The 16,806-nt window shown below is 42.1% G+C and overlaps 1 protein-coding gene across 16 annotated transcripts in view; it reads right to left on the bottom strand.

Annotated features, from left to right (window-relative positions):
* Positions 1-5,238: 5,238 nt before the first annotated feature.
* Positions 5,239-16,806, bottom strand: part of LOC131514169 (adenylate cyclase type 10-like) — a 57,369-nt gene continuing 45,801 nt past the window's right edge. For 7 of the 16 annotated variants that reach the window (XM_058733833.1, XM_058733831.1, XM_058733834.1 and 4 more), the window contains 11 exons: positions 16,023-16,242; positions 15,539-15,664; positions 12,086-12,258; positions 11,031-11,187; positions 8,862-9,066; positions 8,676-8,772; positions 7,707-7,825; positions 7,330-7,447; positions 6,715-6,913; positions 5,987-6,200; positions 5,239-5,476 (listed from right to left, as the gene is read on the bottom strand). In XM_058733833.1, the coding sequence (XP_058589816.1) occupies positions 5,409-5,476; positions 5,987-6,200; positions 6,715-6,913; positions 7,330-7,447; positions 7,707-7,825; positions 8,676-8,772; positions 8,862-9,066; positions 11,031-11,187; positions 12,086-12,258; positions 15,539-15,664; positions 16,023-16,242 (1,696 nt within the window). In that variant the 3' untranslated portion in view covers positions 5,239-5,408. Of the gene's footprint in view, positions 5,477-5,986; positions 6,201-6,714; positions 6,914-7,324; positions 7,448-7,706; positions 7,826-8,675; positions 8,773-8,861; positions 9,067-11,030; positions 11,188-12,085; positions 12,259-15,538; positions 15,665-16,022; positions 16,243-16,806 lie in introns of those variants that run through there. The other 9 variants (XM_058733836.1, XM_058733837.1, XM_058733838.1 and 6 more) reach the window with 9 other exon arrangements.

Here is a 16,806-nt window from a genome sequence, read left to right as displayed (position 1 = left end):
AAAATAAAAAATAAAATGATTGAAATCATACAAAGTATGCTTTCAGACTACAATGGAATGAAATTGGAAATAAATTACAGAAGTAAATTTTGGAAACTCACAAATATGTGGAAATCAACACACTTTTAAATGGCAAATGGGTCAAAGAAGAAATCACAAGAGAAATGATAAATTCTTTAAGATGAATGAATACAAAACATGATGTAGCAAAACTTAGGGGAGTCAGCAAAACCAGTTCTTAGAGGAAAATTTATGGCTGTAGGTTAACCCCTATTTTAAAAAAGAAGAAAGATCTCGAATCAACAACCTAACTTTCTACCTGAAGAAACTAGAAACAGAAGAGAAAATTAAGCCCAAAGTGAGCAGAAGGAAGGAAATAATAAAGATCAGGGCAGAAATGAATGAAATGGAGAACAGAAAAAGAAAAAAATCAACAAAATCAGGTGTTGTTTCTCTAAAAAGATCAAAATTGACAAATTTTAGCTAAAGTTACTTACTTAGCCAAAAAAACAAAAAACAAAACCAAAAACAAAGAGAAGCCTCAAATTACTAAATAAGGAATGAAACTGGAGGGAGAACTACTGACTTTATGAGCTTAGAAGGATTATAAAAGGAAAATTGTGGACAATTGTATATTATCAAAATAGATAACCTAGACAAAATGGACAAATTCTTAGAAAGACACAAACCACTGAAAATGACTCAAGATTAAGTCTCAATATATCTATGACAAATAAAGAGGTTTAAATCATAGTCAAAAAGCTTCCCATGAAGAGAAGCCCAGGCCCAGATGGTTTCACTGGTGAACTCTACCAAATATTGAATGCGTTTTAAAACCAATCCTTCACAAACCCTTCCAAAAAATAGAAGGAACACTTCTTAACTCATTTTATGAGTAAAATCACCAATTTTACCTTGATGCAAAAGCCAAACAAAGAGATCATAAGAGAACTACTGGCCAACATCTCCTATGAATGTAGATGCAAAAATCCTCAACAAAATACTAGTAAACAGGCCCCAGCAACAAAGAAAGGATTGTAACACTGTGACAAGATGGGATTTACATCAGGAATGCAAGATTGGTTCCATACATGAAAATCAATGATATACCATATTAATAGAAAAAAAGGACCAAAACCACAGGATCCTTTCAACAGATGACAGAAAAAGCATTTGACAAAATCCAACACCCTATCATGATACAAATATTCAACAAACTAGGAAGAGCAGAGAATTTCTTCAATCTGGTAAAGGGCATCTACAAACAAACAAACAAACAAACAAACAAACAAACAAAACCCAAAAAACTCACAGCTAACATCATACTTAAAGGTAAAAAACTGAAAGCTTTGCCCCTAGGATTGAGAAGAAGACAAAGATGTCCACTCTTGCCCCTTTCACTCAATACTATACTTTGGTTCTAAGGAGTATAATTAGGCAAGAGAAAGAAATAAAAAGGAAAGGGAGAAATATTGGAAAGGAAGAAGTAAAATGATTTCTATTTGCAGATGATATGATCTTATATATACAAAATCCTAAGGAATCCACACAAAAAAACAATAGATCTAATAGATGAGTTCAGCAGTTTCAGGATACAAAATCAATAAACAAAACTCAGTTTTATTTCTATGCACCAGCAATGAAAAATTCAAAAATGAAATTAAGAAATCAATTCCATTAGAAGAGAACCAAGAGTAAAATATTTAAGCATAAATTTAACAAAAGAGTTTAAGACCTATACATTGTAAACTATAAGACATTATTGAAAGAAATTTAAGAAAACCTAAATATGTGGAAAAGATATGACATCTTGATGGATCAGAAAATTTAATATTGTTAAATTAGCAATTCTCCTCCAATTTATTTACAGATTCAACTCGATCCCTATCAAAATTACAGTTGTCCTTTTTGTAGAAATTGACAAGCTGATCCTAAGTCATATGGAAATGGAAGGGACCCTGGACAGCTAAAACAGTCTTAAAAAATAATAAAGTTGGAGGACTCACATTTCCTGATTTTAAAACTTACTACAAAGCTACAACAATCAAGGTTGTGTGTACTGGCATTAAGGATAGACACAGAGAGCAATGGGACAGAACTGAGAGTTCAGAAGTAGACCCATACATTTAACAAAATCATACATCACCAAGAGTATCATTTAAATGGGGAAAAGAGTAGTCTTGTTAACAACAAGTGTTGAGATGAGTAGATATCCACAGGCAAAGGATGATTTGAAAAATTTCTTCACACTATATGCAAAAAAAAAAAAAAAAAAAAAAAAAAGAAATCAAAATGAATCAAAAACCTAAAAGAGCTAAAACTATATAAAACTCTTAGGAAAAAACAGAGGAGTAAACCTTTGTGATTTCTAAGAGAGAACACTTAAAGCATGAGCAACCAAAACCAAAAAAATAACCCACATAAATTGGACTTCATCAAAACTTAACACTTTTGCACTGCAAAATGATAGTGTCATGAAAGTGAAGAGACAATTCACAGAATGAGAGAAAATATGTGTAAATCAAATCTGATAAGGGTCTAGTATAAGAATATATATTTAAAACTCTGAGCTCAACAATAAAAAGGCATTATAACCCAATAAAAAATGGGCAGAAGATTCTAAAAGACATTTCTCCAAGAAGATCAACAAGTGGCCGGTAAGCTTGTAAAAATGATCCACAACAAGGAAGGCCTGGATGGCTCAGTCAGTTGAACGTCTGACACTTGATTTTGGTTCAGGTCATGATCTCACGGGTTTGTGAGTTCAAGCCCCGTGGAGGGGTCCACACTGACAGTGCAGGGCCTGCTTGGAATTCCATTTCTCCCTTTCTCTCTTCTGCTCCCCCTCTCATTCTCTCTCTCTCAAAATAAATAAACTTTTAAAAAGGACACGAGTGGTCCTAAAGGAAATGCGAATCAACACCACAACAAGATACCGCTTCATACCCACTAGAATATGCCTTTATTAAGAGAAGCAAGAACAAGTGTTGGTGAAGCAAGAATGTGGAAAACTGGAACCTTCACACATTGCTGGTGGGAATGTAAAATGGTACAGCGTTTTGGAAAACAGTTTGACAGTTCCTTAAAAAGTTAAACACAGAGTTTCTGCATAACCCAACAATTCCATTCCTAGGCATATACCCAAAGAGAAATGAAAATGTATGTTCATACAAAAACTTGCACATAAATGCTTATAGTGGTGTGATTCACAATGGCCAAAAAGTGGAAACAACCCAGGTATCCATTAGCTGGTGAATGGGTAAACAAAGTGTGGCATATCCATACAATGGAATGCTATCCAACCATGAAAACGAATGCTAAACATGGATGAGCCTTGGAAAGACAATGCTAAGTGGAAGAAGTCTGACACAAAAGGCCATATACTATGATTCCATTTATACAAAATGTCCAGAAAAGGCAAATCCACTGAGACAGAAAGATGGTTACTAGGGGTTGGGGGAAGAGGGACTGGGTAGTGAATGCTAATGGCACAGAGTTCCTTTTTGGGGTGATGAAAATGTTCTGGAATTACATAGTGGTGATGGTAGCAGAGCTTTGTGATATTCTAAGAGCCACCGGATGGTATATCTTTCAAAATGGTGAATTCTATCTCCATTTTAAGAATTGCCAAAAGGGCAACAAATGGCAAGAGAAAAAAAGACAAGGCAAAAAGGAAGGAGCATCACAGTATGCCTAGTTTGTACCATTTGTGGGAAAGAAGGGTGCAGCAAAAAATATATGCTATTGCTTGCATGTGCACAGAATAATTTTTTAAGGATACACAAGGAAGTGGTGACACAGATCCTGGAGGACAAGAATGGGAAAGACTTTCACTGTTAGACACTTTTGTTCCTTTTGAATTCTGGGCCACATAAATGTATAATCTATATTTACATATAAAAATTAAACTGATAATAATTGCTGACACTGAGCGCTTACTTTGTGGCCAGGTACCGTTCTAAGCACTTTGTGTTTATTTTGTCTTCATAATGATGCTCTTTTGTTCTATTTTTATCCTCATTTACAGAAAGGGAAAAGGAAGTGTAAAGAAGATACATTTTATGCCCAAAGTAACACAGCTAATAAGTATCCGAGCTAGAATCTGAACACAGGCTGTGTGGCTCTAGGGCCTCTTTACTGTCGCTCTATGCTGCCTCTCAGAAATTTAAAGGAGTGGAAGAGAGGAGGACAGGGGGAAAGTGGGTGACAAGGAGAAAGGAAGGAGGGGTCAGAGAGAGGAAAGGAAGGAGGAGTAGGGTGGGAGTAGAGGGAGAGGAGGAAGAGCAACAAGAATAAGGAGAAAAGGGGGAGTAGGGGAGAGGGGCCAGGGAATGTACAGACAAGACAGCAGGATTTAAATGGCAAGTTCAGGGCTCCTTTCCCCAGACACTGACCTGTCCTTACAGTTCTGATCATGGTCATTTGAACAGAATATTGAAGATTGGGTACAGGATAGCCTACCCATAGGCTAGGTCCCATGGAAGCCTCTATAGCCTAGTGTGAAACTCTGGAATCACATTGGAGTTAGAATCCCACCTCCACCATTTTGTGGCTGTTTCCTGTAGTATGGCCTTCTTAAGCTTCGGTTTCATCGGTAATATGGGGATAATAAAAATACTCGCTTCGCAGAGGTGCTAAAAAGATTTAAAGAATGTATTTCAAGCATTTAGTATAATGCTTGTCATAGAGTAAGTGAACAATAAATGGTAGCTATCATAATGTTAATTAACAGGCTGTCTGAACACTAGATGATTGAGTTATAAAGTGTAAAAATCAGTGAGAAGGCAATGCTCTGTGTAAGAAAGGCCATCAAACAGATAAAGGTCAAAAGTCAAAGGCAGCAGCTCTAGAAAGGGAGAATAAAACAGAGGAGGGCTAGAGTCATATACATTTTGGCAATTTCAGTTTCACACGAGAATCCCCAAGTCACACAATGCAAAAGAGAAATGGGTTTCTCTGTTGGTACACAGCCATATGGGCCTCTCCAAAGATTCCTTGACTTTTTAGGAACTCATTACCATGTCTGCGCCAAGGGGGTAACATCAGAGCACTAGTATTGCCGGCCTTAAGTATCCACAACCTCTGTATCAGGGCTGAGTTTTCCATCTGCTAATGGATCTCGCCTTACATGAGAAGCAATCAGTTCATCTCAGAGCCTCCCAGATGTCCAGTCGACTGCTGGTTCTAATTTCTGCCTCAGTTGTGCCAGTAACTGTTAAGAGTTAAGAAAGATCTACATTTCATGCTTCAGAAACATAGGCTTTTATTTTGACAAAGACATAGACAGTGGTGAGTGTAAACGGCTAGTGTATTTAATACATATACTGTCCAGTATCTTAAAAAGGAGAACTTGGATCATTTCTTTGTGTTATATACAAGAGAACAATGGTCCCTTCAAATGATTTTTTTTAACATATACATTCTTGAATTTCTTCTTCATCTTTATTCTCCCTGACATCAGCCACTCTGTCAAATCCTGAAAGCAGGAACATAAAGAATATCACAAACCCAAAGAAAGTCCTCAGTGCTTACAAATCTAACTCATTGCCCTAGAAAAGGAGGAGATTTGCTGGGCCCTGAGGCAAGGAACTATATTCCTTCCTCTCTTTTCCTTGCCCACATCTTACCATTTACCTTCATAGATATTACATTGTGAATTCTAAGGCTTCCTTCTCCCTTAGTGACCATCCAGCTCCTCCACAGAAACAACCCAGTGGTTTAAGCTGAGATCAAGGAGGAACTTCCAATGCTTGAGGGTACAGATGTGGAAACAAAGGGCTGAGAGGCTCTCATATTATTTAACAGTATACGGAACCCCCTCTGTCTGGGCTGGGTCCAGCACTAATGAGAGGATAATTACCCGTGGAGCAAGGACTAACTCCTTACAGTTACGTTTCCCTTCTTACTTTGGAGCAGACTTTGACTGCCTGTAAGAATCTGAGGCTGTAACGTCTCTCAGACAAGGGTTCCAGGAAGGAATGCTTACTCTGTATTCCTAAATTTCCTCCGAAGGAGTTGTTTTCCTCCAGGAATTCTCCCTCTATCCAAATCCTGGTCAAGCAGGTGTCAAAAGGTCTGATGATGTCAGTCAAGGACATGGATTCTCCTTTTCCAGATCTCATTACAGAGGCTTTAAGCTCAGAGACCCACTGGTGATAGACGGGGCAGGTCACACATCTAGAGAAGAACTCCTTGAAGTACTGAAAGGAGAGGGAAGTCCATGAGTTCAAGGATGAGCAGTGTCTTCCTCCAGTCTGCTCCACCAGGAATTCTGACAGTGCACACTCACTCAGGGCTCGGGGGACAGGGAGGAGTTACTCAGGGCACAGCACGCCCAGAAAGTTGGTTTTGAGATACAGGGGAACTGGAATGGCTTAGACACAGAAGGCAGGGTGGAAGAGAGACATGTCAAACTGAGCCAGAGTGGGTCCACGGAGAAGGGCTAAACGTTAACATCTTAACGGTACTGGGTAGTAGCTGTGCAAAGGCAGAAAGTCAGGGAGTCCGGTCCTGACCTATATGCAAGAATATCTGGGAGGGTACATGAGGCATGTGGAAAGACTTTCTAGGTGGAGGAAGAAAAGGGTTTGAGGAGGAAAAAGAGACAGAAGCAGCAAGGAGAAGAGGAAGTGGGAGATGTAGGCATCAGAAAGAGCATCATAGGATCAAACTAGAACTTAGGTGTCAGGGGAAGGACAGTAGAGAAACAGGTACCTTGAGGGCTTGGCTGCGAGTCTCTGGGAGAGTATGCATGAAGACATCTTCTGGCATTTTTTGTAACATCAGCACATGGCACTCTAGGAATCGGACAAAGCCATGTGAACCAAACAGTGAGGCATTGGTTCTTTTCACCAACTGGCGAGCTTTGGAGAAGTGCTGCTCAAACAGATTCCACTGAGAGTTCTGGGCAAACCTGGAAGGAAAGAGGCACAGCTCGCAGCTCGATCCCCTGCTTACCGACCTTGGCTCTTTCACAGAACCATCACTTCTTTCAGGCCGTAAGACCCCCTGCGTGCTCAGCACTGTGATGCTGGCAAGTGGCCAAGGCTGCTGACTCACATGAAGGAGACTTAAAAGGAGACTGTGGGTTACCCAGCACTTAAATGTAACCTTCAACTTAGCTCTCAACCTATAGGCCTGAACCTGCTAAGGGACGAGAAGAACCCCTCTATAAGATGGGAGGGATGAGAGGGAAAGGTCTTTAGGAGTAGTTTAGAGATGCAGAATAGCCCTGCCTGGAGGGGTAAAAGGCAGTAGCTTAAATGACCCCCATGATGTCCTTAATTTTCTAGCTTGTCCCACCGAGTAAGACTCTGGTACCCACATTACCACATGGCCAGAGACGAGTGGACCCCCAGCATGACATTACTCTGAGAGTTCAGAATGCAGCTGTGCTCATAGCGTTGAATGAAACACAGACACTCGCCGAAGGGCCGACATAGCAATCCTGTGGACAGAGAAGGTAACCAGGTGAGGATCAGTTATCTACCGTAGGAACTGGTATAGGTGTATGTACAGGGGAGCGGATAACACCTGAAATGCAGACATCCTGAATCACAATGTGATTCCTAGACTTTAAGGAACCAGGGGTTGGAGCAGGGGCCATGCCCAAGGGACAGGCTCATGACTACCTGTGTTCCAAACACAGAGCCATATCCAAGGTCTGAATCCTTCAGGAGTATAGCAGAGCCCTACACAAGATTTACCTTTTCCATAGAGCAGCAGATCTAAGCAAGCAGAATAGAAGCAGGCCAGGCCAAGGACATCATGACCCTGGGAAATGAGCACCCACTGGCTCTCCAGCACATGGACACACAGGTCAAATCTGCCAAGAGACAGAGCTATTGGGACCAGCTAGAGAGTAGGGAGGATGGTACAGGAGAGAAGGGGATCTTACATCTTCAAAGAAGCCTAACATCTCTATATTTCCCCACCTGGGCTCTATTTATATATAAAGTGTCTGTGCCTGAGATCAGACCTGCCTCTAAGCAAAGGAAGTGGGGGAAAATGCCTGAGACAGTTTCCAGGTTCTTTCCTGAACTACTGCAATTACGTACCTCTCTGTAGAGAAATGGAGGAGGAGGAGGAGGAGGAGGAGGAGGAGGAGGAGGAGGAGGAGGGAAGGGGGAGGGGGGAGGGGGGAGGGGGAGAAAGGGGAGGATGAGGGGGAGGAGGAGGAGGAGAAGAGAAAGTGGGAAAAAGGAGGGGAAGGGGGAAAAGGAAGGAGAAGAAGGGTGAGGAAGGAGGGGGAAGGGGAGAGGGGAAGAGAGGGGAGGGGAGGGGAGGAAAGGAGAGGAGAGGAGAGGGGAGGGGAGGGGAGGAGAGGGGAGGAGAGGGGAGGAGAGGAGAGGGGAGGGGAGGGGAGGAGAGGGGAGGAGAGGAGAGGGGAGGAGAGGAGAGGAGAGGAGAGGAGAGGAGGGAGGAGAGGAGAGGAGGGAGGAGAGGAGGGAGGAGAGGAGAGGAGAGGAGGGAGGAGAGGAGAGGAGAAGAGAAGAATATGTTGCAGCTCAGATTCTGCCTTTCCATTCCTGAACCCCACACTTAAGACAATGCTTCCTGGAATGACTAGAGAAGAGACAGCCTGGCTGTAAGAATGGAACAGCATCTCCCTCTCCATTTCAGATACCCTCCCCTCTTAGGCAACAAATACAAATGGCCGAAAATGATCTTAATACTTTTTCTTCAGAAATGCAGATCTGAAGAGAACTGAGAGAACCAGAGTCTCCAGAGCTGGTTTCTTGAGGTGTCTGCATATCTCACGAGCTTGAAAACCTAAGGAGGTTAAAGAGCATTGTGTGAGGTCTAGCTGTGAACCTGGCCTCTCTAAAAGCCCTAGGACCGCCAGCCCCAAGCCCCATTACCCAGCTTGATGGAGAAGTCGAGATGGCCGAGGCAGAGCTTGGTATAGGCCAAGGCCTGCATGAGCTGGGCCGTGGCCAACAGTCCCTCCCTGGAGAACCAACATAGGCTGCTCTTCTGAATGGCCACCTGCTCACAGTGCAGCCACCTGTCCCTGTCACCCATATTCTGGGAGAATTGGGACAGGGCCACATAGGTAGAGACAACCTGCGGGTGAAACAAACATGGGCCAAAATATTCTGACTGTGCATTCATGCCACACCTCCACCTTGTCCCTTTCCTGCAGAAGAGCCCTCTGTGGTGCCTTGCTGCCCACTTGCTTGGGACCTGCCGATCATTCCCACCACCTGATCTTCAAACAAACTACTTTCTCTACTGCCCCTCTTTTTGTTTTCTGAGCCCAGACTTCCCCTTTAAAACACTGGCCAAGCTGTACTTCTGTGTTTTCTCTAATGAAGGCTTCTGATGCTTGCTCCTTAGCACTCTTCAGAACTGCTGCCTAGATGTCTAGTATAAGTATGTGCACATTTGACGTCATTGATGACTCTCTTCTTAAAACACCGTCTTCGCTAGGTTTTTGAGGACATGAGATTCTCTTTGAAACTGCTCAGTTTCTTTTGCCAATTTCTGCTTATGACCCTGAACTCCTAACATTGGAACAACCATTATGTGCCAGGCACTAATCTTGATTCCAGGAAAACAGACAATAGATCAGTGAAATATACAGAATGTTAGGTGATAATAAATGCAATGGAGAAAAATTACCTAGTTTCATGGCTTTTAGTACCATTTACACACTGATGACCCATGAATTTCTATTTCCCAGCCCAGACCTCTCGAATATACCCCACATTCATATATTTAATTGCCTACTTAACATCTCCATCTACATGTCTAATAGGTATCTCAAATTAAACATGTCTAAAACCTGGTTCCAGTCTTCCCCCCCCACCGCCCCCCACCGCCCCATCTGCTCCTTCTGCACAGTGCCCCATCCCAATTAAGAGCACTTCTATCCCACTAGAAGTCCAACCAATCTTGGGATTATCCTGGACTCTTTTCTCTCTCCCATCCCAGAACTGATCCAAGAGTGAATCCTGTTGGTTCTCTCTGGACAGAAGACCACCCCTCCCCACTTCCTCTGCCACCACAATCCAAGCCAACTATCTCTTGCCTGTATCATTTACCATAGCCTCCTAACTTGCCTTCCTGCTTCCTCTCTTGCCTCCTTCAGTTGATTCTCAACACAGCAGACAGAACGATCTTATTAAAATAGAAGTAGACTCTGTCACTCCTCTTCTCAGAACCTGCCCCCGGCTTCCTGTCTTCTTTAAAGTCCAAACCCCAACTGTTGCCCCAGAGGCCGGCACCATCAGCCATCAACCCCCTCCCTGGCTCTCTGACTCATCTCCTGGTTCAGTCTCCTCCCCTCTAGTCGCACCGGCCTCCTCACCGTTCCTCAAATGCAGAGAGCATGCCTTGTGCATTCACTGTGCCTTCTGCCTGTCCACTCTTCTCCCTCATAGCCAAGTGGCTTACTTTCTCATCTCTTCAGAGATTTGCCCAAATGTCACCTGCCCAGTGAGGCTTTCCCTAGCACCTTGTTTAAAACTGCACCCCACCCCCAGCTTCCAGAACCCCATGGCCCCCTGTCTCCCCTTAATTTTTCTCCATCAAGTTTATTACCACCTAGCATTCTATGTATTTCACTGATCTGTTGTCTGTTTTCCTAGAATCAAGATTAGTGCCTGGCACATAATGGGTGTTCATCAAATATTTATGGAACATATGGATAAAAAAGAGAGACAGACAGATGGACACTAAAATTAGGAAGATGTTTCCCTTCCTTCTTTTTTCCTAAGTCAGCAATTCTAATCCTTTTTTAGCTCATGGACTTCTTTGAGAACCTGATGAAAGCTGTGACTCCTTCCCTAACTCCCACCACTTCTGAACATACGCACAAAAGCTGACATTCAGTTCAGGGAACTCACAGATAGCCAAACCTGGAAACCCACCTAAAAACTGCAATATGAGAGATGCTGCTCAAGCATATGATCAGTATGTCCCATTAATTCTGGGTTATTGTGGAACCGTGTTAAACCCAGGAATCTCTCTCCCTAGCATTTTAGGTTTCTGAGTGAGGTCCAGCGGTAAAGCAAGGACGTGCTCACCGGGGCTCCGCTTGCCAACTCCTCAGCAGAGTTCTTTTGCATAAGAGTGGCAAGGCCAGCGAACCTGCGGCTGCTGGTCGTGGTCTCCAGGTTGTAGAGCTGCCAGAGCAGGGAGAGACAGCGCACCCGCTGCTGCAGGACTGCCAGCTTCTTCTTACTGTGAGGAAGCGCAGAGTGATTAGCGTTCCCTCAGCCTGCACCGGTGCCCAACTGTCCCTCCCCACAAAAATCCAAATCTACTCATCAGGGGACCTTCTACAGACTTTCAAACTCAGAAATGCTCCCAGGATCCCATTACTTCTAACCCCATAAGCCTTTTGAAATCATCTTTTTTTTAAGTAGGCTCCACACCCAGCATAGGGTGTGATTAATAATCATGTGCTGTACTGACTGAGCCAGCTTAGGTGGTCCAAGCTGACTGGAAAAGTTCAGAGAAGTATTTTTAAAAAGTTCATTCTTTGAATTGCTATATTGAATATATTTCCTATTATTACAGTTCAATAACTGGGTAGCAATTTAATATTTTTATATAGAACAGAAATAATATTAAATTGCTACATATATGTATATATGCCTGTGTGTGTTTGTATACAAACATACATATGTGTATCTTGATTTGAAACAGACAGGGTAACTTGTATCTTTGTTTGAAAAATACAGTGTAACACCATGCTTCAAAAAGAAAAGAAGTCCTGGGACACCTGGATGGCTCAGCTGGTTAAGCGTCTGACTCTTGATTTTGGCTCAGGTCACGATCTCACAGTTCTGTGAGTTCGAGCCTTACACTGGGCTCTGCGCTGACAGTGCAGAGCCTGCTTGGGATTCTCTCTCCCTCTTTCTCTGTCCCTCCCCCACTCATACTCTCTCTTTCTCAAAAAAAAAAAGTCCTCATTCTGCTACATTTCATTGGCTCAGAGAGTAAGGTAGAGAAACTAGGACTGTTATATGCTTGAAAAGCAGAGTCTTAGGTCAATATGGGCAACACTCCAAGTTGGGTCCTAGTTTAGTTCTCTGTGATCATAAAGGGACCGCGATAACTTGGCCAGGCTCCTCACTTCTCACTAGGGTTGTCTGGAGATCGGCTGAGGCAACAGGAACGCCAGTATTTTTCCAGGAATGTTTGTAAAAGAACACCAAACCAGGTCCAAGGGAAACTCCTTTTCAGCAGTTGAAGGCCTTGCCTGGCCAATTTTTTGGCTAGGGTGATCTGTCCCATGTTGAAACATACCTGGAGACAGGGAAAATGAGAAATGGTAATGTAAACATGGGAAGAGTACTATGGATGAGGCTCTGGACTTAACACACTGGCTCCTTCATTTGGGGCCATTTGGGTACTTGGGCTGCTGAGGTGCTGGAGTGAGTGAGCCACAGCAGGGTTTGGCTGCACTAAGGAGCACCAGGAGGACTGTGCACGCGGAAAGGAGAAAACAGGATTGTAGAGAAAACACACTCCTTTCTCATGTCCCACATGTTTGTCAGTGAATAGAGGAAGGCTGTGATTTAGAAAGTGATACTGCCAGACTGAGACAGGACTGTCATTTGAGTAGAGACTCAGATGCTTCAGATGCTATTGAATGGATCTGAAATATCACCAAATTCTTTCTCTGTCTTACTAAATAGTGCACCCACCACTGTGTATTGGGGGCGGGTGTAGGAACTGAAGAATGTTGAGGTTATCATAGCCTTCACATTTTAAGACTAAACGCTCCAAGAAGGTGAGAGAGCCTATGGTGATTCCAGAACAATCTTGGGAAGACTGCACAATAACTTCTTCTTGTAAAGGGAAAGAAATAATTATTTAACATTGCTTCAAAGACATCTGGATTGAAACACAAATAATGTGGAAATCTCTAATAATTCTTTTTGGCATTCACAGGCATTACACATGTCAGGTAAGGTTTATACTGAAATTAGTTTTTATTTAGTTTTCTTTTTTAATTTTAAAGCTCAGCTCTCTAAGAAAACACCCTCCATGGTTTTATGAAGCTATTATGTATAAACTGATAATTATGCCAACACCTTTTGCTCTGTTATTTAATAGTAGTGAGGCTGAGAAAAGTTGCTGAGCTGTCCTGAGTTATTCTTACACAATAAATAAATTCACTACTATATGTCCTTCGTAAATAGAATGTCTTATGGCATGCTTTCCCCAGAGTTTCTATTTGTTATACAAATCTCATTCCCTGGGGAAATCTGATATGATACAGAATGATCTATGAAGTATATATATTTCTTTAAGTAAGATGTAGAATGGGACATAGAGAGCTCCCATTTGTATGTAACAAAGGAAAGAGACCATTTACATTTATGTGTGCCAAGGCAGAGTACATAAAGATACATAATCTGGGGAGGGGACACAGTAGCTGAGTGATGGGGTTGAGGGGGTACTTTCAAATATATGTTCTTTTCTCCCCCCTAGATTTATTGAGATGTAGTTGACCATAATATTGTGTAAGTTTAAGGTGTACAACATGATGATTTTTTATTGATAGAACATATAATGTATTAGTTTTAGGTATTCAACATAAATTTTTTTTCTCGATGAGGACTTTTAATATCTATTAGCAATTTTCAAAAACATAATAAAGTATTGTTAACTATAGTCACTATGCTGTATGTTACATCCCTAGGGCTTGTCTTATAACTTGAAGTTTGTACCTTTTGACCACTTTAACCCAAATTTTGTCCACCCCCCCAAACTGTCCTAAAATTAGTTTACATATACTCTATTGAGCAAAGGGCATGAATAAGCAATTCACAGAAAAATAAGTAACTGATAAACCGATAAAAATAATGTACCTTATTAAGAAATACATATTAAAGTACAATCTAACTTTCATCTACGGATTAGCAAGTTAAAAAATTTTTTTTAACATTTATTCATTGTTGAGAGATAGAAACTGAGCATGAGCAGGGGAGGGGCAGAGAGAGGGGGAGACACAGAATCTGAAGCAGGCTCCAGGCTCTGAGTCGTCAGCACAGAGCCCAACGCGGGGCTCGAACTCACAAACCATGAGATCATGACCTGAGCCAAAGTCGGACGCTCAACCGACTGAGCCAGCCAGGTCCCTGGATTAGCAAGTTTAAAAAAGACTGATAACATCTGGTGTTAGTAAGGATGTGAAGAAATGGGGAAAATTGGATTTGATAATCAGACAGTTCCCATCTTACAATGGTTTGACTTGATTTTTTGACTTTACAATGGTGTGAAAGTGACATGAATTCAAAGAAACTATACTTTGAATTTTGATCTTTTTATGGGTAGCAACATATGATGGTATGACACTCTTGTGTGCTGGGTGGCAGCAGTGGGAGCACTCCCAGTCAGCCCCAGGATCATAAGGGTGAACAATCAATGCATTTACACTTCTGTTTTTCACTTTCAGTACACTACCCAATAAGTTACATGAGATATTCAACACTTTATTATAAAACAGGCTTTGTGTTAGATGATTTTGCCCGACTGTAGGCTAATGTAACTATTCTCACCCAGTAATGTTTAAGGTAAGCCAGGCTAAACTACAATGTTTGGTAGGTTAGGTGTATTAATTAAATGCATTTTCAATTTGTGATGGATTGGGTTTGGCTAAATGATATTTTCAACTTATCATGGGTTTATTGAGATGTAACCCCATCATAAGTTGAGGAAAATGTGTCATTTTGATGGACAATTTGGCAATATATTTATTAAATGTAAAATCATTTATCTTCCACCTTAGCATTTCTACCTCTGGAAATTTCTCTTCTAGGAACATTCTTACAAGAGAAAAAAAGAGCTATTTACAAGAATATTCACTGTAGCAATGTTTATAGTAAGTAACCTCAAATTAGAGACGACCTAAATGCATATGAAGAAGGGACTGATTAAATAAAGTTTGATACATGCATACAATGGATTACTTGGCAACTGTAACTGGATGTGTACCAACATGCAAAAATGTTCATTCAGTCTGTACTGTTGGGAATATAAATCAACTGCAGACGAAAGAGAATGTAGGATATGATTCTGTTTAAAAAATAAGAGGGGCGCCTGGGTGGCTCAGTCAGTTAAGCGTCCAACATCGGCTCGGGTCATGATCTTCTGGTTTGTGAGTTCGAGCCCCGAGTCAGGCTCTGTGCTGACAGCTCAGAGCCCGGAACCTATTTTGGATGCTGTGTCTCCCTCTCCCTGTCTCTCCCCCACTCATGCTGTCTCTCTCTCTCAAAAATAAATAAAACATTAAAAAAATAATAAAAAATAAAAAATAACAGAAAATAATAATGATATGACCATGTGTATATATTTGGTGGAATTTGCACCACATTATTAACCATGCTGGGGATAACATGGAGGTCTTTTCACTTTCTACAAATTGTGTATTGCTAGGTTTCAAATTTGTTAAATCTATTATCACATTATCACACTCGTTATTGCATACAAAAAACCCCAGAGAGATCTTTAAAAAGAAATAATAGCGGAACCCTCAAGGAGAAATAACTCAAACTTCAGGGTCACCCCCTGCCCTCACCTCTGACCGAAGACAGCAGAAAGTGGCCTCCTCAAACTGACAGATCTTCACCTTGTGCTTTTTCAAAAACGAGAAGGCTGAAGGCTGGCCCAGAAGACTGCTTGCCTTCCTCAAATAAAAGAAGGCCTCCAAACAAGACAAGGGATGGAGAAACAGAATTAGGATTTGGGTGGCGCTAGTGGTGCGATTAGGATGAAGGCTGGAGTAAGGTTGTGCTGAGGTCAAGATGTGAATTGGAATCACGGTTGGGTTCAGAGTTATGGGGAGTGGACGGCACGTGCAAGTCAGGGGCAGGGCCGGCAGCAGTTGGCACTCTTGGACTGGCACCTTCCCACTTCCTGTTTTCTCCTAACTCCCTTCCAGCTCCTTTCTCTCTCCACTTTCCTCCGTTTTTCACCCAAGTTCACTCTGACAGTAAGAAAGCCCACCCAAACTCCCCAGGTGCAAGGGATCGGCTGAGGGGCAGGGAGCAGAGCTTGCTCACCATGTAATTATCTGACAGGTCCAAGGAGGCAGCAGCGGCCTCCAGCAGGTAATAAAACGCACATGTGGCTTCTCCGATGACCAGGCAATGCCGGGTGAGCGGTGAGAGCACTAACTTCAGGATTTCCTCACAGTGACAGGGCTTTGTGGTCAACATGTCTTTCTCGGGGCTGGTCTGAGCCAGCTTCCTGTTCATCTGATCCAGGAACTCTTCCTCTGTTCTTTGTGGAGAGAAGATAAACTGAGAGTGGCCGCAAAGCAGCCACTCTTCTCTGGGCATCCCCAGGTCTCCGAACCACTTTTTCCAGAAAGCTTTCCTTTATAACTCATTAATTCTATGTTTAGCCTTCCCCTCCATCACTCCACGAGTTTTTGAAAATCAGGGACTTGATCTATTATGTCAAAGCCCTATTAGGGATTTTTTTAAAAAACCTAAAGTCAATTTAAGTACCTCACAAACTAAGTGGGGAAACAATCGCATTGAAGAGTAAACTAACAACGTATGAAATAAACACATGAAAATGACACAAGGCAACAAGCAATAATACATTTGTCTATTAGCATATCTGAACTTTGTCATAGCACATTTGAACATTATTTTACACAACACCATCTTATCCTACGATGACCCTTTCAGACAGGCAAAAACTACCTTCCTTTTACCGATGAGGAAACTGAGGCTTGGAGAGCCTGAGTGCCTTCTGAATGACCTCACAGCTACTGAATGGAACCAAGACTAGAGCTCACTTCTCTGACTCCTAGTGCAGTGAACTTTTCACAGGCAT

Source organism: Neofelis nebulosa, chromosome 6 (genome assembly GCF_028018385.1).
Source record: "Neofelis nebulosa isolate mNeoNeb1 chromosome 6, mNeoNeb1.pri, whole genome shotgun sequence".
Classification (NCBI taxonomy): Eukaryota; Metazoa; Chordata; class Mammalia; order Carnivora; family Felidae; genus Neofelis; species Neofelis nebulosa.
The sequence above is the reverse complement of the archived record's forward strand: the minus strand, read 5'-3'. Positions and strand labels throughout refer to the sequence as shown.